This window comes from Phaseolus vulgaris, chromosome 8 (assembly GCF_051622355.1).
Source record: "Phaseolus vulgaris cultivar YP4 chromosome 8, ASM5162235v1, whole genome shotgun sequence".
Taxonomy (NCBI): domain Eukaryota; kingdom Viridiplantae; phylum Streptophyta; class Magnoliopsida; order Fabales; family Fabaceae; genus Phaseolus; species Phaseolus vulgaris.
The window spans coordinates 33,423,323-33,449,501 of NC_143505.1; the positions used below are offsets into that span (position 1 = coordinate 33,423,323).

The window sequence follows — 26,179 nt, forward strand, 5'->3', positions numbered from 1 at the left end:
TTTTTAGAATGAATTGAGATTTGAGGAGGGAAGAGGAAAGTATACGAAACTAAGAAAAAAAAATCGTTACATAGGTATTAAAAGTTTATTTTTTCAATATGAAAATAAGTTATTTATTATTTGAAAAAATTGTGAAATATATTTGACTTAATTTTGTATGCAAAAATAATTAAAAACTCGATCTAGCACACTCTAATATTTTGTTTTGTTTGAATTCAAGGAATGGAATGTCGGAGAAGAAAGAAAGGAAGAATTTTTTTTTAAAAGAATTTGTGTAATAAAATAAATTTTTGATATATGTTTAAGAAATAATTTGTAAAAATAATTTTTAAAACATGAATTAGAGTTAAAATAAATTTAAATCATTTGTTTTTGTCAAATCTTATTAAATAAAAAAATTATATTTCAAAATAATAATATATTAAATTAAATATTTATAAATTTATAAATTTTAAAATTTAAAATTTAAATTATTTTATTATATTTTTATAATAAAAAAGTTAATACTTTTATATTTATTGTATAATATCGTAATATATCAATAAAAATATTAATCATATAATTATCATAAAGATTGCGTGTATAAACATAATAATTCATTATTTATTTAATATAATCGATTATTTTTGATATATCCTTGATTATGTATTTATTTATTTTACATCTTTAATATATAACGTTGAAAGTTTTTTTATAAGTATTTTTCTCGCTTTTTTGTGTTTTTCATTTTAGGTCCGCACTTTCATGGCATTTCTAACTAAACAATAAATAACCTGATCCAATCACATTCCAAATACAATTAGGTATTTTGAAAGGGGAAAGAAATTTAATCTATGGCTTCTTCTTGTTGCGCCCCTACATTTTTCTTCCTGCACCCCCTACAATGTTTGTTGACTTCTTCAACAAAGGAAAAAAATACAGTATTGTTGACTTCCAGTCTTGCATCATTGACGTTATGCTATAAGTATGTGCAACATCCCATTAAATGCAAGTAAGTATTTCTCCTGCATTTGGTTGTATCGGAAAACCAGTGGTTAAAATTTCCCCATGCTGTTCATATTTCCACCACTTCTGTCCATGAAGCTCCAACCTTTATGGCTGCTTCTTCTAATGTACTTTTGTGCATTTGCAGTGACCTCTTCTCATAATCATGATGCTGTTGCTTCTTCTGAAGCAAATGCTTTGTTGAAATGGAAAGCCAGCCTTGACAACAACAGTCAAGCTTCTCTCTCTTCATGGAATGGCAATAATCCTTGCAACTGGCTGGGGATTAAATGTGATGACTCCCATTCTGTTTCTGACATAAATCTTATACGTCTTGGATTAAAAGGTACACTTCAAACTTTTAACTTCTCATTACTTCCAAACATTCTCAATCTCAATATCAGTTACAACTCCTTGTCTGGAACTATTCCTCCACAAATTCAACACTTGTCCAATCTCAGTACACTTGATTTGTCTACCAATAAACTCTCTGGTGCCATTCCCAATACCATCTGTAATCTCTCCAAACTCAAATATCTGAATCTCAGTGTCAATGCTCTTTCTGGTCCTATTCCTAATGAAGTTGGCAATCTCCACTCTCTTCTCACATTCGATATATTTGCCAACAACCTCTCTGGACCAATCCCTCCTTCCTTAGGTACCTTGCCCCTTTTGAAATCCATTCACCTTTTTGAAAATAAGCTCAATGGATCCATTCCTTCCACTCTTGGAAATTTGACCAAGCTCACTTTGTTATCTTTATCATCAAATCAACTCACCGGATCCATTCCTCCCCATATTGGAAATTTAACAAACGCCAAGGTAATATGTTTTATTGGAAATGAACTTACTGGCGAGATTCCAATAGAAATGGAGAAGCTTACTGGTCTGGAATGTTTGCAACTAGCTGATAACAACTTTATAGGCCAAATACCTCAGAACATTTGCCTCGGTGGAAACATGAAATACTTCACTGCTGGTAATAACAATTTCACTGGCCCAATTCCTGAGACTTTGAGGAAATGCTACAGCCTTAAAAGACTCAGGCTTCAGCAAAACCATCTAACTGGGGATATAACAAACTTTTTTGATGTACTTCCAAACTTGAACTACATCGATCTGAGTGAAAATAATTTTCATGGTAATCTTTCACCTAGTTGGGGAAAATTCCGTAGCCTCACAAGCCTCATGATCTCCAACAATAATTTGTCAGGTGTTATTCCACCAGAACTAGGTGGGGCAACCAAATTACAGGTGCTTGATCTATCCTCAAACCATCTTACAGGAAACATACCAGAAGATTTATGCAAGTTGACCCTCTTGTTTGATCTTTCAATTAGCAATAATAGTCTTTCCGGAAATGTTCCCATGAAAATAGAATCACTGCAGGAACTTCAAATTTTGGAGCTTGGATCAAATGATTTCACAGGCTTAATCCAAAAACAACTTGGAAATTTGCACAATTTACACAACATGAGTCTGAGCCAGAATAAATTTGAGGGAAATATTCCTTCAGAGCTTGGCAATTTGAAATATCTCTCAAGTCTGGATCTCAGTGGAAATTTGTTGAGTGGAACATTACCACCGACGCTTGGTGGAATAAAGGGCTTAGAAGCATTGAATCTATCGCACAATAGCCTTTCAGGTGATCTCTCTAGCTTAGATGATATGATAAGCTTGACATCTTTTGATATATCATACAACCAGTTTGAGGGTCCACTTCCTAACAATCCAGTCTTCGAGAATGCTACAATTGCATCCTTGAGAGATAATAAAGGCCTGTGCGGCAATGTCACAGGCTTGGTCCCTTGCCCAACAGGAAGTGTGAAATCTCGTAATAATACGACAAGGAAAGTGCTAATAGCAGTTTTACCCCTTACTGTGGCCATTCTAATGCTTGGACTATTTCTTTTTGGTGTCTCTTATCATTTTTTCCGAACTTCAAACAAAGAACAAGACCAGGCTACAAGTTTACGATCTCCCAGCATATTGCCAATATGGAGTTTTGGTGGCAAAATTATGTTTGAGAATATTATTGAAGGCACAGAAAATTTTGACGACAAACATCTGATTGGAGTTGGAGGGCAAGGATGTGTTTACAAAGCAATTCTACCTACAGGTGAAGTTGTTGCTGTGAAGAAACTCCATTCAGTTCCAAATGAAGAAATGCTCAACATGAAAGCTTTCACAAGGGAGATCCAAACTTTGACAGAAATTCGACATCGAAACATTGTAAAGCTACATGGATTTTGTCCACATTCACAATATTCATTTTTGGTGTGTGAATTTCTAGAGAAGGGCGATCTGAAAAAGATTTTGAAGGATGACGAACAAGCCATTGCATTTGATTGGAAGAAAAGGGTGGATGTTATTAAAGGTGTAGCAGATGCTTTATGCTATATGCACCATGATTGCTCACCTCCAATTGTTCATCGTGATATATCAAGCAAGAATGTTCTTTTGGATTCGGAATATGTAGCTCATGTCTCAGACTTCGGTACAGCTAAGTTTCTAAATCATAATTCATCAAATTGGACCTCATTTGCAGGAACCTTTGGATATGCTGCCCCAGGTTAATCTCCTTTCTTTATACTGCTTAATTGAGTAGAAGATGATATTTTGGTTTATCTCTTATAGTTATGCACAAATATATATGATTCACAATATGTATATGATAAGAATTTGAATTTGTTACAGAACTTGCATACACAATGGAGGCAAATGAGAAGTGTGATGTGTATAGTTTTGGGGTGTTAGCATTGGAAATATTGTTTGGAAGGCATCCTGGTGATATTACATCTTCCTACATTGGTGTGAGCTCAACACTTGATGATATGGTATTGATGGATATGTTGGACGAACGTCTCCCAAATCCAACAAGCCATGTAATTAAGGATGTGGTATCAATTGTGAAGACAGCAATTTCTTGCTTGATTGAAAGCCCGCGATCTCGCCCTACCATGGACCAAGTTGTAAAGGAGCTTCTAACGTCAAACTCATCTTTTTTACAACATACGCACCTAGAGCAAAAAGACTGAACATACTCAAGATGCTCTATAGTTACTATCTCTTTTTATTTTCTTTTTCTGCTATAGCTATATAACAGCTACGCTTTACTTTTTCTCCTCTTATAATAAAGGGAAGGAACAGAGGCCGTGTTTACAAACTGTAAATATATAATTCATTTCTCTTTCTGTACAAGTATATTTTCTCAGTTGTAAACAAAATTTATTATATATAATAATTTTCGTTTTTCAATTTTAAATATTTTAATTTTTGTAAGTTTTGATGATTATAATTTTTTGGCTCTTTTCTTCATGCACAAACAAAAGACTCTTAGAATGTCACAATGCCCCTGGTTAGAGAGGTATGAGAATTGGGTCCGGTGATAAGGAGGTTCCAGAAGAGTACGAAAGAGTGTGATTTTAGTCTCCATGCTTGTGGGGCAATGGATAATGGTCTCAGTTCTTGTGATTCTAGAGATGATGACTCTCAGCTGAAAGCCTCCCATTTGGAGCCACGCGTCACGTATGCAATGAATATCTGACACTAGTTAGGATAACATTTCTATAAATAAATAAATTACTAATGAAGAGTCTTGAAAAAAATTATTTTTGATCCTGCCTGTTAACCAAGACGCTGGAGCCTTGCCTCGTCAAATCTGGATCGACTTCTGCGCCGTGTTAGCTTCAGTCCTTCGCTTTGATTCACCTCAAGAACCTGCAAAAGACAGAACGGTGCCGCTGCGGCCGATCACGCTCCGACGCCCAAATCAGCGATTGAACCACCAAATACTAAGAGAAAACTCAAGAATTCTAAGGAACCGTGCAAAATTCTCTCTCAGCGTACTCAAGTTCTCGCAAGCGTAAAGAAGTAATCTAAACGTGCGTACCTCAAAAGTTCGTTAGAATCTCTTATATACCTGCACACTTTCTCTCTCCTGACAGTTACACATCTGGACACGTGGCTCGCATCCAGCTGTACACGTGTCACCATCTGGAGCATCCTTGACTTGGGCGCCACTTCTTACCCTTCAGGCTTTTGTCTAAGTTACTTACGCATGAAACAACTCAGCGCATAGCTGCCTTGGAGCATGATCTCTTCTGCCTGGCGAGTACGGGTGCCTTCATACACACCTTCCCTGTGGTCTCGCCGGCCGCCTTCATGATCTACTTCACCGTGCATGTTCAGGTAAGCTGTTACCCAACCTCAACCTCTGGCCAGCTAGGAAATGACTATCTGATGACTTCATCTTCGGCGATGTCCTCGTTTCGGCGATCTCTGATCACTTGGTCGTCTGGGTTCGCATCCGGCGATTTCATCTCAAACCCGGTGACCACCGGTTTAGGTATGCTGGAGATCGGAGCACGCCAACTTAAGGACGGGTGACTACACGAGCCCCCCGATTTCTTTCCCTTCCGCCAGCCATGGGCCCTGCTCAACACGCCTACATAATAGCTTGCTGCCACGTCATCACTTCCGACTACCAGGGCGGTACACAAGCCCCCCAGTCTTAAGCGAAGACTTGTCCAGCGAAAAGACTAAAGAAGTCACGTCACTACCGATCTACATGGCGCTGGCGCAGAATTCCAAACGTTCGTACCTTCTGCTTTTCTGACGCTCCACCAAACACCTTTCCAATCGCTCGACACGTGGCTTCATCAACGGTCATCTTTAGCTGTCGTTTACGCTTCCAAAAATCGTTTGAAAAACCCTTAAACCCATTTCATTTTTACTGTTTCATCATCTTCCTGCCTTCGAAACGCTCTGAGTCTTCTTCTGCAAACCTACGACGCTCTTTGACTCTCTCAATCCCCAACCCCCTTCAACGTTTATCTGATCATCGAAAGGTACCTCTTTTACTTCTTCTGTTGATATTTGCTGCATTTTAACCGATTCGCATCATCCATTAACTGTCTGGTGCATACGCTGTGGGTTGTTTCTTCTTCTTCTCCCTTTTCGTAACTTAGGGCTTCGTCTTCCATTTCTTTCATCACAACGAACTTTCGTTCGTTCATTTTTCATCCTTCGTTCACAATGAAGTCAACCTCTACGACCTTCGCTCATCTTTCTTTTCCTTTTTCCTTTGCAGTTCCCGCGATGGCTCGTACAAAGACCACCACGAATCCTCCTCCTTCGTCGCGAAACCCTCCATCCCAAGCGCATAACCCACCGCGAGCACCTGGTGCTCCCTCTTCCCAGGCTGAGAGGCCTGCAACCTCTCGCCCCAACCTTGCTCAGGCAACTCCACCAGTCGCCGGAGGAGCCTCCATCCCCTCTCCAGACTACAAGAAACTATACCCATGGGCCACCTCAACTCTGCTGAAGGAGACTTCTTCAGTGAACTCTGCACTGGCGGTGCTACGGCTGAAGAAAGGGGACGAGCCCAACCTCTCGTTCCACAAGGAGCATGATGATAAACTGATGGTGCTGTCTTGCCCTCCTGACGTGCCGATCTGCGCGGATGACAAGGGGAACGACAGCGAGCTGTTCTGCTTCGTGTATACTACCCTCTTCAAGAAGGTGAAACTCAGGTTTCCCCTCACCCGTTTCGAACGGGAACTCTTAACCGAGCTCGACATCGCCGCTGCCCAGCTTCATCCCAACAGCTGGGCCTTCGTGCGGGCGTTTCAAATTATGTGCGCGCACTTGGGACTACCGGCCTCGGTAGATGTCTTTTTTTTCCTGTTCGAGGCCAAAAATCCTGGAGATCGCCTTTGGGTGAGCCTGAACGGAATTGCTGGGAGGTCGATCCTTTCGATCTTCCAACAATCTTACAAAGATTGGAAGGGAAAATTCGTCCAAGTGCGCCAAAATGACCGAGACCCTTCGCTGCTCGACGGCTTTCCCTTGTACTGGGTAAACAAGGGAAATAAGGACTCCAAAGGAAGCTTCAGAAGGCCAAGAAGCCCCGACAACATGGGCGAGTTGGACAAGGACCTATGCCTCTTCTGGAAAAGCGTGGCAGCTGCTAGCATCACCTTCCCCACCTCTTCAATAATCACCTTCGAGTTCCTCGAGAGCCAACTCGAAGCTCACATAGGTTAGCACTTACTCCGACCTTTAGGTTTCATCTTGTGCTGCATCTCTGTTACCTGTTATTGGACGTCCTGATGGTCGCACACTAGACCTGGTTTTTATTTCCTGCGCCATTTATTTGTCTCGTTTGCACATGTACTCATATACTTTACTTTGTCTTTGAGCTTACTTGTATACTTTTGCACTGTGCAGATCTCATGTTGGGCAAAGGCAAGCTAGGTGAACTGAGGGTGCTCGCTCGAACCCACAAATTGGCATCGGGTTCTCAAACCGTGCCAAACTCGGTGGTGGAGATCGCCGCCGCTCAGGGCAGGTCGCCCCCTCAAGGCCCAACTCCTCCAGAGGCACTGCCCGCCCCTCAACGAAAGAAACTCATCTTGAGGAAACCAAAGAGGAAAACTCCTCAAGTGGTCCAAGAAGATGAAGAAGAGGACGATGAGGCAACAGAGGATGGCCTTATCACCAAAAGGAGAAGGGTGGCACCTTCTTCACCACCTGCTCCACCTTCCCTTCCAACACCAACACCGCCTTCTCCCCCAACTCCAACACCGCCAGTCCAAGCAGTACCTTTGGCGGCTGCACTTCCCGCGGTTGAGGCTAACGAGCCCAACTTCATGGAGAACCCTCCTAGCGCCTCCACGTCGTTCGTATCCGCTGGAGAGGGTCCTCCTTCAACTGCCTCAATCGCCGAAGTTGCGCCAGGTGGGGATGAAGACGCTCATAACTCGCCAATAATCATCACCGAGTCCCCCACGTCACCACCACGCCAAGAAGCCCAAACTCAACAACCAATCCAAGAGGGCGACGGTGAGAGCCAGCACCAGGCTCCTTCAGCGCCTCCACCAACAGCGTTTGCGAACCTTCCCCTCGCAGTCAAAGGTATCTGGGGGCCCTTCACAGCTAGGCTTAAAATGATGGGAGAGGACCTCCCCTCTATCATATCAAAGGCTGTGGAGAGCTCCAGCAAGAAACTTCAGGACGATATCTCCACACTCGAAGAGGAGAATCGCCTGATAAGAATCGAGGCGGAGAAGTTGTCTTACAACCTTATGATGGCGGAAATCGAACACTCAAGGGTGGAGGACGCCATGAGCACCGAGCTGAGGGTGGCGCGTAAGGAGGCCACCGATCTGCGCTAGAAGTTGCACCTCCTAGCTCAAGAGAAAATCGAGCTGGAGAGCAAGCTAGTTCCCTACCGTCTCAAGGTGGCTGACCTGGAGGCATCAATCAAAGCGGATGCAGCCAAGGTAGAGAACCTTGAGAAGAGGTCGGTCGATCGGGAGGTTCTCTTAGGAAAAGTTGAGAAGGAGAGGGATGACGCCGTGGCTGAGCTCGCCGAAGCCAAGGAGGAGAATGCAAAGATCGCTGCAGAGCTGGCCCAGGCGCGGGAGGAAAAGAAGAAGGTTGCTGAAGACCTCGCTCGGACTCGCAGGGAAACTGAGGAACTGAAGAAGCGAGCTGACTAGTTGAAGCAGCAAACCGAGGGGCTCAAGGAACAAAATGAAGATCTTGAGCTGAGCTCCGCCCAAGTCCTCGCCGCTGGGTTTGACGCTGCCCTGGAGCAATTTGCCTGCCAGTACCCCGATCTGGACCTCTCCATGGTGTCAATATGCAACGAAGTGGTGGATGGGAAGATCGTTCCTTCTGAAGATTAGCTGCTTCCCTCCATCACTTATCTGCCTATTTGCTTTGTACAAACTTTGTAATAACTCTCTTTCTTTGTATTTGAATTGATGCCACTTTTATCATAGATTTTCCTGCTTCTTCATGCGATTTCTCTTGTTTGCCTTGCTTTTCCTTGTAAAAATCGCTTAAACGAAATTGACTTAGCAATTATGCAAGCGCAACTGTTCACTTACTGCTTTAAACTATCAACTTTCGAACGATAGCATTCTAATAACTTGTGAACTTAAGGCAATGAACTTCAGCGTGGAACTACTTACTAAACAGCAAGCTTCAATCCAACTGATAGTTTAAGACATAGTTCACCTGATCTGCTCCATCAAAACGGGCCCTTACTCTTGCCATGGCTTGAATTTCTTCTGATCGCCAAAGAGTCTTGGCGATACCAGCTTCCTCTTGCCTTCATGACTTGGCCATTGTTCCCTCATCTGGGGGTAGAGGCGCCTTTCAGATCCTTCTCTACCTTCCCTGAGTTTCAGAACAGTAAGCCGGATAGCTAGGCGTTCTCTTCGAACCTACCTTAGCTATCCTTTAAACTTCTTCCACCCTTCACACCGTACCTGAACTCGTTCGAGACGAGAAGGATTTTATCTTGCCTGAACTCGCTCGATGGCGAGAAGGTCTTTAACTCGCCTGAACTCGCTCGACGGCGAGAAGGTCTTTAACTCGCCTGAACTCGCTCGTCAGCGAGAAGGTCTTTAACTCGCCTGAACTCGCACGACGGCGAGAAGGTCTTTAACTCGCCTGAACTCGCTCGTCGGGGAGAAGGTCTTTAACTCGTGCCTCTACATTGCCCCAGAGGCTACATCTTCTCTCCCCTGGAGGCATTGAGGACTTTTTACTAGTGCCTCTACATTACCCCAGGGGCTACATCTTCTCTCCCCTGGAGGCACTGAGGACTCTTTACTGGTGCCTCTACATTACCCCAGGGGCTACATCTTCTCTCCCCTGGAGGCACTGAGGACTCTTTACTGGTGCCTCTACATTACCCCAGGGGCTACATCTTCTCTCCCCTAGAGGCACTGAGGACTTTTTACTGGTGCCTCTACATTACTTCAGGGGCTACATCTTCTCTCCCCTGGAGGCACTGAGGACTCTTTACTGGTGCCTCTACATTACCCCAGGGGCTACATCTTCTCTCCCCTGGAGGCACTGAGGACTCTTTACTGGTGCCTCTACATTACTCCAGGGGCTACATCTTCTCTCCCCTGGAGGCACTGAGGACTCTTTACTGGTGCCTCTACATTACTCCAGGGGCTACATCTTCTCTCCCCTGGAGGCACTGAGGACTTTTTACCTTTCTCGCCTGCACTCGCTCGACGGCGAGGAGGTCTTTTATCTCTTTCTCGCCTCAGGATGCGCGAGGGCGTTGAGATCTTTTAAATGTCGCTGGTGCCTCCGATCGTCGAAAGACGATGAGGACTTTAAACTTTAACTGATGCCGCCAATCACCAAAAAGCGATGGGGTCTTTTAACTTTTAGAAAGCATGCAACATAACTTCAACTCGCCTTAAATCACATACAAGTGACAAGGTCTTTTTTTTTTTTTAAAAAAAAAAATAATTTCGTAATAACGATAAGCATGCAATCTAAAACACTTTAAACTTTGAAAAACTCTTCTTTATTGGGTGGCCTCATTAAAAACCCTCCTTAGGGAAAAAAGAGTGCCCCCTTCAAACTATTTTAACAGAAAGCTTGCCAACTCTTCGTGTTTGTTTTTACTTACAAAGCTTTTAATTGTAATATAACTTGAGGTGCGTGGCGTTCCAAGTGCGAGGAATCGCCTCTCCTTCCAACGTTTCTAAGCGGTAGGCGCCGTTCCCGAGCGCCTCGGTTATCCTGAACGGTCCCGTCCACTTAGGCGACAACTTGTTCTCCATCTCGTACTGGTGGGCCTTCCTCATCACTAGGTCGCCTTCTTTAAACTGCCTTGGCATCACCTTCGAGTTATACCTTCGTTCAATCCTTCTTTTCACTGCCTCAGCTTTTACTCTCGCCTCCTCCCTGACCTCATCCAGCAAATCCAGATTCAGCCTTCTTTCCTCATTCGAGTCTTCCGCTACAAAGTTCTGGAATCTCGGCGAGCTCTCCTGGATTTCCACTGGAATCATTGCGTCGCATCCATAGACCAAGCTAAACGGGGTCTCATGTGTTCCTGATTGCTCGGTGGTGTGGTACGCCCAAACTATACGGGGTACCTCCTCGGCCCACGATCCCTTGGCTTTCTCTAGCCTTCTCTTCAAGCCTCTTAGCAATACCCGATTGGCGGACTCTACTTGGCCATTTGTCTGAGGGTGCTCGACAGATGCAAATACTTGTTGAATTCCCACCCCTTCGCACAGCTTCTTCAACAGGTGACTTGCAAACTGAGTCCCGTTGTCCGACACCAGGCGCTTAGGGACACCAAACCGGGACACGATGTTCTTCCATACGAAGCTCTCGATCTTGTGTGCGGTGATCTGGGCCACTGGTTCTGCTTCGATCCACTTGGTGAAATATTCAATTGCCACCACCAAGTACTTCATCTGCCTAATCGCCAATGGAAAAGGTCCCAGAATGTTGATCTCCCATGTGTGAAACGGCCAAGGGCTGTAAATCGACTTCAACTCCTCGGGAGGCGCCTTGTGCCAATCGGCGTGCTGCTAACATTGCTTGCAACACTGTGCGTACTTCTTGCAGTCTTCTCTCATTGTAGGCCAATAGTAACCTGCACGAAGGGTTCTTGCGGCCAGAGCTCGACCCCCGACGTGACTTCCGCAGATCCCTTCATGGAGCTCGACTATGATTCTTGTACATTTCTCTCCGTGCACACATTCCAGGAGTGGGTGTGTGAACCCAAACCTATACAACTCGCCATCAATCATTGTGAACTTGCTAGAATTCTTCTTTATCTTCCTAGCCTCCGTCGGATCTAGCGGGAGAAGGCCATCTGCCAGGCATCGCTGGTACTGCGTTATCCACGTGTCTGGCTCATGCGTAGCGCAGACCTGCGTCATGTTCACCCTCTCTCCCCGACATGCTCTTATTCTCGGCGATCTCAAGGTCTCCTGAGTCAGAGACCTGTGACTCCTCGCCGCTTGCTCCGTCGACTTGCTTATTTGAAGAATCAGGTGATCTGCCACAAATGCTCTAGGCGTCTTCAGAGTTTCTTGGATCACCGTCCTCTGCCTACCCCCCTTGCCCGAACTGGAGAGCTTAGCTAGCAAGTCAGCTCGGGCATTCTGCTCTCTGGGCACATGCACCACTTCAAAGGAGACAAAGGAACTCTTCAACTCCTGCACATACTCCAGGTAAGCCGCCATTTGTGGATCTTTGGCCTGGAACTCGCCTGTTACTTGTCTCGTGACCAGTAGTGAGTCACTCTTAGCCATCAACACCCTAGCTCCCATCTCCTTGGCCAGCAAGATTCCGGCGATCAGCGCCTCATACTCTGCTTGATTGTTGCTGGCTTTGAAGGCAAACCTCAGGGATTGCTCAATCAGCACACCGTTGGGCCCTTCCAAGATGACTCCAGCACCGCTACCCTGCTGGTTCGATGATCCGTCCACCGAGAGCACCCAACGGAAATCATCCCCCTCAACTCGTGCTGCTTCTGAAGAGAGTTTGACCACAAAATCAGCGAAAATCTGCCCCTTGATCGGACCTCGGGGCTCATACTTGATATCGAACTCCGACAGCTCCACCGCCCACTTTACCATCCTCCCAGCTACATCGGGCTTCTTCAGAACCTTCTGGATGGGCAAGTCGGTCATCACTAGTATTGTAAAATTGTGAAAATAGTGGCGCAACCTCCTCGCCGAAAATACCACAGCCAGCGCGGCTTTCTCCAAGGCCTGATACCTCACCTCCGGGCCCTGCAACACCTTGCTGACGAAATAAATAGGCTTTTGAGCCTGGTCCTGGTCTTGGGCGAGCACCGCACTCACCGCCCTCTCAGTCACAGCAAAATACAACCTGAGAGGGGTCCCCACCAATGGTTTGCACAAAATCGGCGGGCTCGCCAGGTACTCTTTAAGCTTGACGAAGGCCTCTTCACACTCCTTCGTCCAGGCAAACTTGTTGTTTCGCCTTAAACACTGAAAGTACGAATGACCCTTCTCTCTGCTAGCTGATACGAAACGAGACAGGGCGGCCATCCGACCTGTAAGTTGCTGCACTTCCTTCACGGTAGCCGGGCTCCTCATCGCCAAGATGGCAGCACACTTATCAGGATTGGCTTCTATTCCTCTTTTAGTTAAGAGAAATCCCAGGAACTTCCCCGCCTCTACGCCAAAAATGCACTTCTCGGGGTTCAGCTTTAATCTGAACTTGGCGATTGTGGTGAACAACTCCTCCAAGTCCGCAACGTGCTTGCTCTTCTCCGGCGAGGTCACGACCATGTCATCTACGTACGCTTGCACATTCCTCCCCAGCATCGGTGCAAGTACCCGATCCATCAACCTCTGGTACGTGGCCCCCGCGTTCTTCAGCCCAAAGGGCATCACCTTGTAGCAGTAGCACGATCTCTCGGTCATGAAGGCGGTCTTCTCTTCATCCATGGGATGCATCTTTATCTGGTTGTACCCCGAGAAGGCATCCAAGAAACTCAACAACTTACACCCTGCAACACTGTCCACCAGGGCGTCTATGCTTGGCAAAGGATACGAATCCTTTGGGCAAGCCTTGTTCAGGTCAGTGAAATCGACGCACATGCGCCACTTCCCATTGCTTTTCTTCACCAGCACGACATTGGCCAGCCACTCAGGGTACTGGACTTCCCTGATATGGCCTGCAGCGAGGAGCTTCTGGCTTTCATCCCTGATCGCCTGTCTTCTCTCCTCGTTGAACTTCCTTCTTCTCTGTCGCACTGGTCTGACCTGGTTGTCCATTGCTAGATGGTGGCACAAGAAGTCGGGGTCAATTCCGGGCATGTCTGAAGCAGACCATGCGAAAGCATCCAGATGCCGTTCTATCACCTTGGCGATCTGGTCTTAGAGCTCAGACTCCAAGGATCTTCCCAACTTGAAGACCTTTCCCCCGATCTCCCTCTCGAGCCATTCCTCGACGGGTTTGGGTCTAGCTTCCCTGGCGATCACCGCCCTGGCGATTCCCAGCTCCCTCGCTTCTTCTGAGCGGTTCCTCGCCTCTTCTTCCCGCTCGGCGTTCTCTCCCTCAGCCTCAGCATCCATCATGGCGACGTCCCCCCCGGCAGCCACCTCCATCGCTGCACCAACAACTCTCCACTCTGAGAGCTTGGGCTCCACACCGGGAGGCGGTGTCGTGGTGATGTAGCTCATTGACCTCTTGTTTTTCAGGCTATTCTCATAGCACTTCTTCGCTTCCTTCTGGTCAGATTTGATGGTGATCACCACCCCTTCCATCGACGGCAACTTCACCTTCATGTGCCTGGTTGAAGGCACAGCTCCTATTCTGTTGAGCGTTGGTCTGCCCAACAGAATGTTATATGCTGAGGGAGCATTCACGACGAGGTACTTGATTTTCTCCGTTCTCGAGCCCGCCTCATCCGTGAATGTACTTCTTAACTCAATATACCCCCTGACCTCCACCTGATCGCCAGCGAAACCATACAAGCACCCTCCATAGGGCCTCAGTTGGTCAAAGGGCAACTGCAACTGTGTGAAAGTCGGCCAGAACATCACATTTGCCGAGTTTCCTTGGTCCACCAGAACCCTGTGGACCTTCCTCCCCGCCGTAACAAGCGAGATGACAATTGGATCGTTGTCATGAGGCACAACGTCCCTGAGATCTTCCCTTGTGAACGTGATGTCCACATCTGGCGAGTGGTCCTCGAACATGTCCACTGTCATCACCGACCTCGCATACTTCTTCCTCTGCGACGCGGTGCATCCACCACCCGAGAAACCTCCCGCGATGGTGTGGATCTCCCCGTGAGTGGGCATTTCGTGCTGCTGAGCCTCACCACCCGCCGGCTGGGAGCTCGACGCGCCCCCCGTCCTTCTATCCAGCAGATAATCGTTGAGGAACCCGCTCTTGACCAGGTCATTGAGCTGGTATCCTAACGCCAAACATGAGTCCACGGTGTGGCCAAAACCCTGGTGGAATTCACACCAGGCGTCTGGCTTTGGTCCCAACACCTTGTCGCCCACCTTCTCGGGCGCCTTTAGCCTGGCTGCTATGTTGGGGATGGCGATCAGGTCCGCCAGCCCCATGACAAACTTATGCTTTGGCGGGCGATTGTACTCCCTGGGGCGCCCTGGGCCCCTGCCCTTGTTTTTTCTTGGATCGTAAGGATGGCGGGCCCTTTGATCCCTCTTGGCCGCCGCTGTCTCCAGCACCCTCTGTGGCTGGATCCTGGTCTGGGCGCGTGGCCTAGCCGGGGCCACGCTCCCTCTCTTCTCGGCGACCTCGCTCTCATCGGCGATGTGGGCCACCGCAAGTCGCCTAACCTCAGCAAATGTGGCGGGGTGAGCCCTGATCAGTGCCTCGCAGAAAGGTCTCGGCAGCACGCCCTTTTTGAAGGCGTAGACCAACATCTCTTCGTCCTTGGCCGGCAAGCGGACCATCTGCGCCCCAAAACGATTTAAGTAGTCCCTGAGGGACTCTCCCTGGTACTGCCTTATGTCGAACAGGTCATAAGACACCCGAGGCGGCGCCTTGTTCACTATGTACTGCTTGACGAAAAGCTTCGAAAACTGTTGGAAATTGGTTATGTGGCCAGTGGGCAGGCTCACAAACCATTCCAGCGCTGTTCCCTGGAGCGTGCTCACAAACATCTTGCAATACACAACATCCGAGCCTCCTGACAGCATCATCTGCGTGTGGAACGTGGTGAGATGTGCCTCAGGATCATCCACGCCGGTGAAAACAGCCTTCACGGGTACCATCGCAGGGATAGGCGTGTCTGTGATCGCCTGGGCAAAAGGCATGGGGAAAACGCGAGGCAGCGACGACGGCGCGACCTCTTCAGCGACTGGGCGCCCTCGCTGCTCCTGAAGAGCTTGGCGCAATTCCTCATTCACTCTGCTGAGCTCTTCATTCCTGGCCTGTGAGGCGACCAGGTCCTCATGCATCTTTGCCTGCTCTATGCGCGAGGCTTCCACATTCGCCTGCAACGCACGCATAATCTCCACCATCTGTGCCATAGTCATGGCGCCTTCAGTAGCAACTGGCGCAACTGGACTTGAACGGTTGCTTCTCATCTTTCTCATGAAAACTTAACATATCACAATGAGCGACGAACAACACCTCCTTCAGCAACGATCGATCCAGCAATCAATCGGTCAGAACTTCGCAAACTCCAAAGAACTCCAAGAACACAACCTCGACAGCAAACCTTCACAGAAACTCGCGACTTCACCACAGACCTTCAGTTTTTCCACCAAAACCTCTGATTCACTGGTCGAAAAGTCCGAACGAACGTCGAAGCTTCGATTTCACCGATTGAAACTTGCGTAAACCGCGAAAAACCTCACCTCACCGAACAAGAACTCAAACGAACGGTGGAAAACACGAATCTACCGAACAAAGCTTGAATGAACGGCGGAAAATGGTTGCACCAGCACAAAACCACACAGAAACTGCAGAAACTTCCAAGAACTCACGCTGTGGATGGGAACAAGTTTTACACGGCCCCACGGTGGGCGCCTGATGATCCTGCCTGTTGACCAAGACGCTGGAGCCTTGCCTCGTCACATCTGGATCGACTTCTGCGTCGTGTTAGCTTCGGTCCTTCGCTTTGATTCACCTCAAGAACCTGCAAAAGACAGAACGGCGCCGCTGCGGCCGATCACGCTCCGACGCCCAAGTCAGCGACTGAACCACCAAATACTAAGAGAAAACTCAAGAACTCTAAGGAACCGTGCAAAATTCTCTCTCAACGTACTCAAGTTCTCGCAAGCGTAAAGAAGTAATCTAAACGTGCGTACCTCAGAAGTTCGTTAGAATCTCTTATATACCTGCGCACTTTTTCTCTCCTGACAGTTACACATCTGGACACGTGGCTCGCATCCAGCTGTACACGTGTCACCATTTGGAGCATCCTTGACTTGGGCGCCACTTCTTACCCTTCAGGCTTTTGGCTAAGTTACTTACGCATGAAACAACTCAGCGCATAGTTGCCTTGGAGCGTGATCTCTTCTCTGTGGCGAGTACGGGTGCCTTCATACACACCTTCCTTGTGGTCTCGCCGGTCGCCTTCATGATCTACTTCACTTACTTCACCGTGCATGTTCGGCGATGTCCTCGTTTCGGCGATCTCTGATCACTTGGTCGTCTGGGTTCGCATCCGGCGATTTCATTTCAAACCCGGTGACCACCGGTTTAGGTATGCTGGAGATCGGAGCACGCCAACTTAAGGACGGACGACTACACGAGCCCCCCGATTTCTTTCCCTTCCGCCAGCCATGGGCCCTGCTCAACACGCCTACATAATAGCTTGCTGCCACGTCATCACTTCCGACTACCAGGGCGGTACAATTTTCTTAACTCAATAATCCAAAGAAAGCATTAAAGAATATTTTGATTTATAAGAATCAAAATTATTTTTAAAATTTTGAAAATTAAAACATGAATAAAAGATTATCAAGGCGTAAGTCTTGTAGAGATATTCTATTCTGAAGAAAATAGTGTTGCAAGTTGTACTTGGAGTTTGGAAAGATCCTCTCTGATATTGATTTAATTTGTACATGGATGAAGTGTTGACTAATGTCTCTCCATTTCTTGATGAAGGACAATAACTTCACATTTGTGGGACCCATTATAGCGTGGAAAAAGTCTTGAACCACAGGATTGGGGATAGTGCGCGCAATTAATTCTACAGTCGGTCTGTCTGAAAAATGGTACCGTACAAATTATGGCTTTCTCAATGTTTGTTTTCATACGAATATTATTTATGCGACGGATTATAAATGAAAATCAAAAAGTGAGATTTAAAATACGAAGACGTAAGTGAATTTGTAAAGAAAACTTATATAAAATGGATTATGCTTTTCCAATATATTATCTACGTAAATAATAATAAAATACTTATGATATAATTAATTATATTTAGTAAGTTTATTAATCATAATTATAAGCATAAATATCTTTTTAATAATTATATCATTAATTTTTTATTAATATATTATATTATAAACAAATAAATTTATTATCTAATTAATATACATTTTATATATACAAATAAATAACTAAAATAAAAATACTTAAATAACATATAAAATAACTAAGTTAATATTTTTAACTAATAATTATTTTATATTATGATAAAACATATGATTAATGTAAATAAGATAGACCAAGTTTAAGAGGGACGAATTGAATTAAAATATCAATTGATTAAAATGTTTTCAGAATACCAAACAACAAATTAAAATTCAATTATAGTTCTGAATTCTGAAAAATTTACTAATTAAATTTTGCCTGAACAAAAGTTACTTATAATTTCTTAGCTACACAAGATAAGATTCCACTAAACACAATCTTCAATACAAAAGACACCAAAAACTGAATGCTTAATCCTTACAAGAGTGTCCTAACACACTATTACTTTATAGAAACTAGAAATCCTATGTAATTTCGATTGCTAGTACATAAAAGAAGTGAACTAAAGGAACAACAACACCTGAGTTCATAATGGAATCACACAAATTCTGAAACTAAGTTTCTTTCTTTAACCAAGACTAAAATGATCCAAGATTTTCAAAAGATTACTCCAAGAATAAAACACATTTGCACGTAACAATTTTTGTCTCAAAAGATTGAAATGTTCTCTCTAAAAGTTTTTCAAAGTTGTTTTAAAACATCATATAAAACTATTTTTATAAAAATAAACTATCAATTTTAATAATTAAAAAATTGATTTAATCTGTTGATTTTACTAAAGGTTAAAATAATGGATCAATTTGAGTTTTCAATTTATTAAAATAATAACAGATAACAATATCCTTAAAATCAAAAGATTTCAATATACTAAAAATTGGTTATAACATACTAAAGAAATATCTGAATAACTACTTGAGGTTTTAAGTAAATTTAACAAATTGATTTGATAAAGCAACCAATTAAAACATCACTCCATTCTTTAAAGACCTTCATTAAGAGTATTTTAACATAATAATATAATTTTAATCCATTTGAAATTATCTTTATATCAACAATAAGTTCTAAATAGTGTGAAAACATTTAGAGTATTCTTGGATTATTTAAGTGGATCATTAATCTTGGTAATAAAAAAAGTATACACACATAAAGTCTCTCACACACACAATGTAATCTAAGCCTTCTCTTCAAACTTGGATTCGTTAAATAACTTAGCTCTAGTTGTATTAACAAACTCTTTTTTTATGAAGACAATCCAGTTGAATGTGTGTGAGAGAATGATTTTGTATGCCAAAGTACTTGCCATCAGCCCTACAAGCATTGATAGAGAACAACAAGAGGTCACAAGTACAAACAACAATACTCATATAACAGTTCATATCACATAATATAATAATATCCAAAATTAAAAATAAAGACCATTAGACAGTCCATAAAGGACCCACTAGACAGTCTCACAAGAACACACCATAACAATAGATGATGTAGCAAGCACTAGATGGTCTCATGAGCAATGCTAGACGATTGCACAAGCATTAGACGATCTTGCAAGTAGGCACTAGATAGTCTCACAAATAGTTCACAAATAGTCTTAAATAGGATGCAACAGAAACAATAACAAATGAACAAATTAACCATACATAGGGAACTATTTCTCCATCATTAACTACATCAAAAAAGGTCAATAACCATTATTTAAGATAATATTATAGTCATCCAATTTATAGGGCAAATGAAATGGAAAATATGAAATGCATGTCCTAATTATCCCTTCCATAATGAAGTTCAACAAGCTGCTCCTAAACCTCTTCAATTTGACCATCCAGATGCTGAAACCTTGCAACACAAAACTAATAATGATCCCTCTGATCATATGCCATGGTGTCCACCTGATCCAACATCAATATTCCAAACATAAAGGAAATGGTAGACAATTCCAAATAACCTCCCTTAAGATCAACTTTAAAATATTGTAATTCTTTTTTACACAAGAACAACATAAAGGAAACGGTAGTCAACCAACTTTTTAGACTTGAGCATATGATCTTTCATCATAAGGATCCAGTTTACTTTGATTTTGTTCATGATACAATGAATCAACAACAAGTCTTCTTCATTTAACATAGCATGAGTGGTGTGAGCTACCACGCAATAACGAAAGCAAGGAACCTCTTAGTCAGTTTTAAGTCCACCAACATGAAATCCTCTGACAGAGGTGTCTTGTCTTCTTAAGCAGTTCTTGAAAAACCAAACTTTGATGCACTCTGCAATAAGGCTGGTATTCCATTTTTCAACATGAACCCCATCATATTTGAGTCCAATGATAGTAGTCCATACATTTGGTGTGATATCCATATCAACACATTCCAACTTGAGAGTTTCTCCTTTAAAGACTAAATTTGTGAAGAATACTTTCCCACGATAAAAAAAATATCACCATTCATTTTTAGAAAGCGTTGTAGCTTTTGATGCTTTAGTAGTGACCTAGGTTCATTTAGTTTTCACTCTTTCATCGAGGAAAACTTCCACAATTTTGGAACATTTATCAACTTTTTGCTTATTCCATGCAGAAAGATAGTCATCCTTTCTTCATTTCCTGAGAACCAAGTCTCAAGATGGTTAGCTTTTGGATTTTGAACAATTCGTGCAAAAAATGGTGTTGATGGTCCATTTGTGTACCACCTGTAACATCCCTACATTTTCCCACATCTAAAAACTAAAATTTGTATAAATTATTAAAATGAATATATAAACATAATACCAATATGTCCACAACCCTTTCTAAAAGTATTTCAAAACATATTTCTCTTCATAAGACTCTAAATATCTACATTATAAAACAAATAGTCAAATTTCAAATAAAATAATTTCATCATCCAGCTTCTCATTGAGGAGAGCTCTATCACCTGTAACATCATCTGCTCCCGTGTAAATACACGATCATCACAGATAGAGAAACAACACAACCAAATAACAGGGTAAGCTAGCCATATAAAACAAAATTCTATAAAATTTCACTTTGAAATTAATAAAACATAAATCATCAAGTCTCATACAAATTCTCAAAATCATCAAGTCTCATACAAATTCTCAAAATCATAAAGTCTCCTACAAATTCTCAAATCATCAAGTGTCTATTAAAATTCAATATTCATCTTTCACATCTCAAACTTCCACTGACTCATATAACATAGACACTTGACTCTACTTCCGGAAGACTCGTGTATTGAAATTAGAATCCTGAAACCTGCACCTGTCATACTACTCATTGTGAATCCACACAATCATGCACAGAATTATCTCAATATCTCATCATCTCATCCACTCATATGATAGGGTAAATTCATATGACCTGAAAGACCAGATTATATTTCAAACCCCATACAAAGTCATATGGACCTCCATCGACTCTCACCAACTGAATAATTTCATCTATGTGATTCCATTATATCAGTAGAGTCAGGATGTCTCATTACGGGCCTGACAGATCAATACACCCTAACAACAATCTTAACACGGTATTTCCTTTCCTGAAAATACTATGTCTTGATCTTACTTTCACATCATTGCACACTTTATTTAACACATCAATACACCATTCAATCATAATATATAATTTAAACTTTCTAACAATCCAAATATATCCAAAAAGTTATTTAACAATAGTAATCCAAAATAAACTATGCTAAAATAATAATAATAGCAACATCCATATATGTATACAAAATTTTGGATTGATCGAAAATATTTTAGGTTGATCTAAATGACACCAGAGAGCACCAAAAATTTTAGATTGATTGAAAATATTTTAGGTTGATCTAAATGACACCAGAGAGCACTAGAAATTTTGGATTGATCGAAAATATTTTAGGTTGATCTAAATGACACCAGAGAGCGCTAGAAATTTTGGATTGATCGAAAATATTTTAGGTTGATCTAAATTACACCAGAGAGTACCCAGTAAATTTGGATTGAACGAAAATAGTTTAGTTTGATCTAAATTACACCAGAGAGTACCTAGTAAATTTGGATTGAACGAAATAGTTTAGTTTGATCTAAATTACACCAGAGAGTACCCAATAAATTTGGATTGATCGAAAATAGTTTAGTTTGATCTAAATTACACCAGAGAGTACTCAGTAAATTTGGATTGATCGAAAAGAGTTTAGTTTTATCTAAATAACACCAGAGAGCACCCAAAATAACAAAGTCCCTGCTATAGCTGAAATTATTCTAAATCAACATCAAACAACCCATACTTAACAACATTATAATTGTATAACAACAACCATATATCAATTTCACATTCAAATCTCAGTCAATTTCTAATATACTTAAAACAAACAATCCTGGAAGAAAGTTTGAGACTGGTGACCACGTCACCCTCACATCCAGATCTTCTAGCCTAATGTTCTATTGGAAATTAAGGCTAGCTTCCCTTACCTGAAATTTAGCAGATATACGCTAAGAGCTCCAAATCTACCAAGAACTTAAACGTAACTTAACCTGCACCACAGAGTCCTAATAAAAAAAATCTAACTATATCATTGGTACCCTGAGCTAACAGAGATTAACCCTGAAGCTAAAAGGGTCACATGCAAGCAACGACAAAAATATCGTAACAAGTTCAAAATTTGACTCAAAGAGAAGAGCAAAAATGAACTTACTCTATCAAAGATTCTGATCGGGCAGTCTTGTAGTATTCACTGCCAGGAGTCTGATGGTGGACTCCGATCGTCGAACGGATGAGCGAGGAAGTCAGAATCTTAAAGCGAAGGGAGAGAAAAGGAAAAAAAACTTTCTAGAGAGATGGTGGTTGATGGAGATCAAGCCCAAGAGAACATGGAGGCCACTCATCAAGCTCAAGAAGAGGTGGAGGCACAAATGGAGGATGCCCATGGAGGTCAAAGTCCACCTCAAAGGATTACAAGAAGCATGTTCAAAGCCTTGGGAGCAAGAGGACATTTATTTTCTCTTTTTGTAGTGTCTTTAGTTGAAGGTGCTTAGAGGGAAACCTTAGAAACCTCTTTTGTTATAGCATCTTTTAGGTTTTAAATAGGACCTTTAGGGGGGTGTATTAGTAGATAGGTGTAGGTGTAGTTTTTGGGAGGTGTCATAGTAGAAAAAGGTCACACCTCCCATGTGACTTGTTTTTGGTGGGAATTTCAAATGAGTTTATTTGAAATTTCCCACCTATTTTTCAGCACCTTAGGCTATAAATAGAGGTGCTTCCTTTGTAAAATTCAGATTTGAATTTTATCTAAAGAAACTATACCCAAAATTGGAGTGAGCATTTGGAGAGCTTTGAGCTTCTTCTCTAGTCTTATCTTGAAGGACCATGGTTTCCTCAAGTGGCGGCTTCCACACTCATCTAGGAGCATCCATTCTTCTAGTGGCGTGATCATCCAACCATTCCTCCATCTTCATGAGCATTCTCTTCTCCTTCCTTTCTTCTTCTTCAATTTGTTCTTGTTGCCTTGAGTTTTGAGTTGTTTTTGTTTCGGTTCCTATAATTTTCCAGCACCTTTATTCTGTTTAGTTTTTAAATTCTGTTCGGTTCTTTTGTTTTAAGTTCAATTCTGTTCGGTTTATTCTTTTCCTTCTCCTTTGTTGATTCAATTTGACAATATTTGGTTCATCCAAATGAGTTTGGGATTTGGTACTTGTTTTGGTGAGTTCTTGATCTTAGAACCATGATCCAACTTCTAAGAAAGTGCCTCTACATTTTCCAGCTCAAGGTGATTCCTCAAAGTGTCAAGAATCTTGTTCTATGTGCTATTGGAATCACATCATGTGGTATCATGAGTCTTAGGTTCATTCTTGTTTAATTGTTGAGTTGTGTGCACTTTATTTCAAGAGCTCTTTATTTTTTCTTGCAATTTAAGTTTCTGTTTTAGAATTTTAATTGAGTATTCTTGCTGTTTTTCTTTTGCTCCAAGTGTTTGTGGAAAGGTTTATGGCACTCATAATTCTTATGAGTATGGTTGCTCTTTTGGAATGGCATTATCCTTCCTAGAGTTTACCTTAAGCTTCCTTCCACTTGTTACAATTTGTGTTGTGTCTTTTAATTTTTGAATCTTGTTAAGTTTTGTCTTAGTCATGTTATTCCATATATGTCATTACTTCTAGTAGTACTTTTATTGTTTTGATTGTTTCTTGCTTTGGTGTCATATATTTTTTCTGAATTGATGTTGATCCTTTGAGCATTTTCTTTTTAGCATTGAGTTCATACTTGTATTCTAGACCTATACAAGTTCCAATACATCATTTTCTATTATGTCTTTGCTAGTTCATCATCCTGTTTTTTTATTCCTATTAGGATTCCTCTGTTTCTGAAAAAAGTGCTTACTGTTTTTCCTTATTGCAATTGATTTACGTACTGTAAAATTCTGAAATTCTGGATTTGAGATATTGAAAGTGTTAGAAAAGAATAGAAAAAAGAATCATTCAAAAATATGAAGTACACAAAAAATGATAAATAAAATAAAAAAAGTGTACATTCCTGCCGAAAAAAATACGGTAATCTGGCAGTGATTTTAAAAAATTTATTTCTCTCAATTGGCTTACTGTTTTTAATTGATTCCAGTGCCATTTTTGAGTTAACATCTTGAAGTTTCTGTGGTATAAATTTCATAATCCAGTTCGCTCTACAACGTTCCAGTTAAATCAGTGAATATCAAACACAGTTTGCATTAAAAAAAAATTTCCAGTAGCTAAATTTTTTTTGTTTTCTTCATCTACTCTAGTGCTTTTCCTTAGGTATTCTTTTGTGTGCCTACTTTTCTCATTGAGTTCTTTATTTTCTTGATTGTCTTTCATTCTTACTCTTTGAGTTTGTCTTACACATAGTTTTCCTTTTGCAATTACCTTTCCTTGCTTATACCTTTTCTTGTTTGTCTTTATTGTTTCATTGGTTTTGTGGTGGTTTGCTCTTAAGATTGGTGTGCTTGCTTTGACATATTTCATTTGAGGATTCCAAGGCCTCAAGATCAGATTGGTGCAAGAACATTATTTCTTTGAGAGTGATATCTTTTCAGCCTTAAATTCACTTCGGCAGTTTCAATTGGAAAGCTCACTGTTTTTGCTAATTTTTAACTTGTTTGCTGTTTTGTGTGTTTGCTGTTTTTTAATTACAAATGGCTGGATCTTCAAGTGATGCATCCTCCAAGCAGAATTCTCCTTCCAAAGCTTCAATTCTTGGTGAATTACATGAAGCTCAAAGAACAATTAGAAGGTTGGAAGAGAAATTGCAAAAGATGGAGGTCAAACAAACTAGACCATCTCCTTCTATCCATGATGGACATCATTCTCATAGACCATCTTCAAGAGCTTCTTCAAATGATGTTGGCCGTGAAGATGAGCATAGGAGAAGGAGACCTCCACCCCAAGTCCATGGACAAAGACATCATCACCAAGGGGAAAGAATTCACTACGGCAATGGCTTCTACCATGATGCAAAGTCCAAGCTTCCTTCGGTCAAACTACCTTGTTTTAATGGTTCTAGTGATCCAAATGTGTATTTAGATTGGGAGGCTAAGTGTGAACAAATTTTTGAGATCCATGAGATCCAAGATGAGCATAAGCTCAAGCTAGCCACCCTAGAGTTTAGTGATTATGCCATGAAATGGTGGCATGGGATTGTAAAGGACATTATCTATCACAAGGGTCCTCCCGTGGACTCTTGGAACTCTTTAAAGGATCATATGCGCGCTAGGTTTGTGCCCCCACATTTTAGGAAAGACCTCATGTTGAGACTCCAACGGTTTCAACAAGGCACGCTAAATGTGGATGAATATTATAAGGAGCTTGAGACGCTTGTGCTTAAAATTGAATTAGAAGAAAGTGAAGAAGCCATGGTTGCTAGGTTTGTGAGTGGTCTTAGGAAGGATATCCAAGACATTGTTGAGTTACAAGAGTATTCATCATTGGGCTCTTTAGTTCATCTTGCAATGAAGGTGGAAGCCCAACTTGCTAAGAAAAACTCTTTTAAAAATGCTTCCAATAATGGATACTACTCCAAGTCTTGGAGAAACAAAACTTCTTTTTCAAAACATCCTTCCAAAGATTCTTCTTTCAAACCCAAGGAATCTAAGCCATCAACATCTAGACCTAAGTCTCCCACTAGAACATCTAACACTAAATGCTTTAAATGTATGGGTTATGGTCATATTGCTGCAAATTGTCCTTCAAAACGAAGTATGTACATGCATGAGGGCATTGTAGTTAGTGAGCATGATTCGGATTCTTCAAAGCATTCATTGCATTCTCATGCATCTAGTGAGGAAGAGAGTGAATGTCCACTTGAAGGGGACTTGTTAGTTGTGAGAAGACTTCTTGGACAAGTTTCACAACCTTTTGATGAAAGTCAAAGGGAAAATATTTTCCATACAAGATGTCTTATTCAAAACAACATTTG

General features: G+C 42.2%; 1 protein-coding gene across 2 annotated transcripts; it reads left to right on the forward strand.

Moving 5' to 3' along the window:
• The first annotated feature begins 942 nt into the window (after positions 1 to 942).
• LOC137825617 (uncharacterized) lies at positions 943 to 4,242 on the forward strand. Of its 2 annotated transcripts, XM_090294548.1 has the most exons (3): positions 943 to 1,033; positions 1,133 to 3,556; positions 3,682 to 4,242. In XM_090294548.1, the coding sequence occupies exons 1-3, from the start codon at positions 967 to 969 to the stop codon at positions 4,020 to 4,022; spliced, it is 2,832 nt and encodes a 943-aa protein (XP_090150674.1). In that variant the 5' UTR covers positions 943 to 966; the 3' UTR covers positions 4,023 to 4,242. The 2 variants fall into 2 exon arrangements, with proteins under 2 accessions (XP_090150674.1, XP_068487430.1); XM_068631329.2 differs by having other exon boundaries at positions 973 to 3,556.
• The last annotated feature ends 21,937 nt before the right edge of the window (positions 4,243 to 26,179 follow it).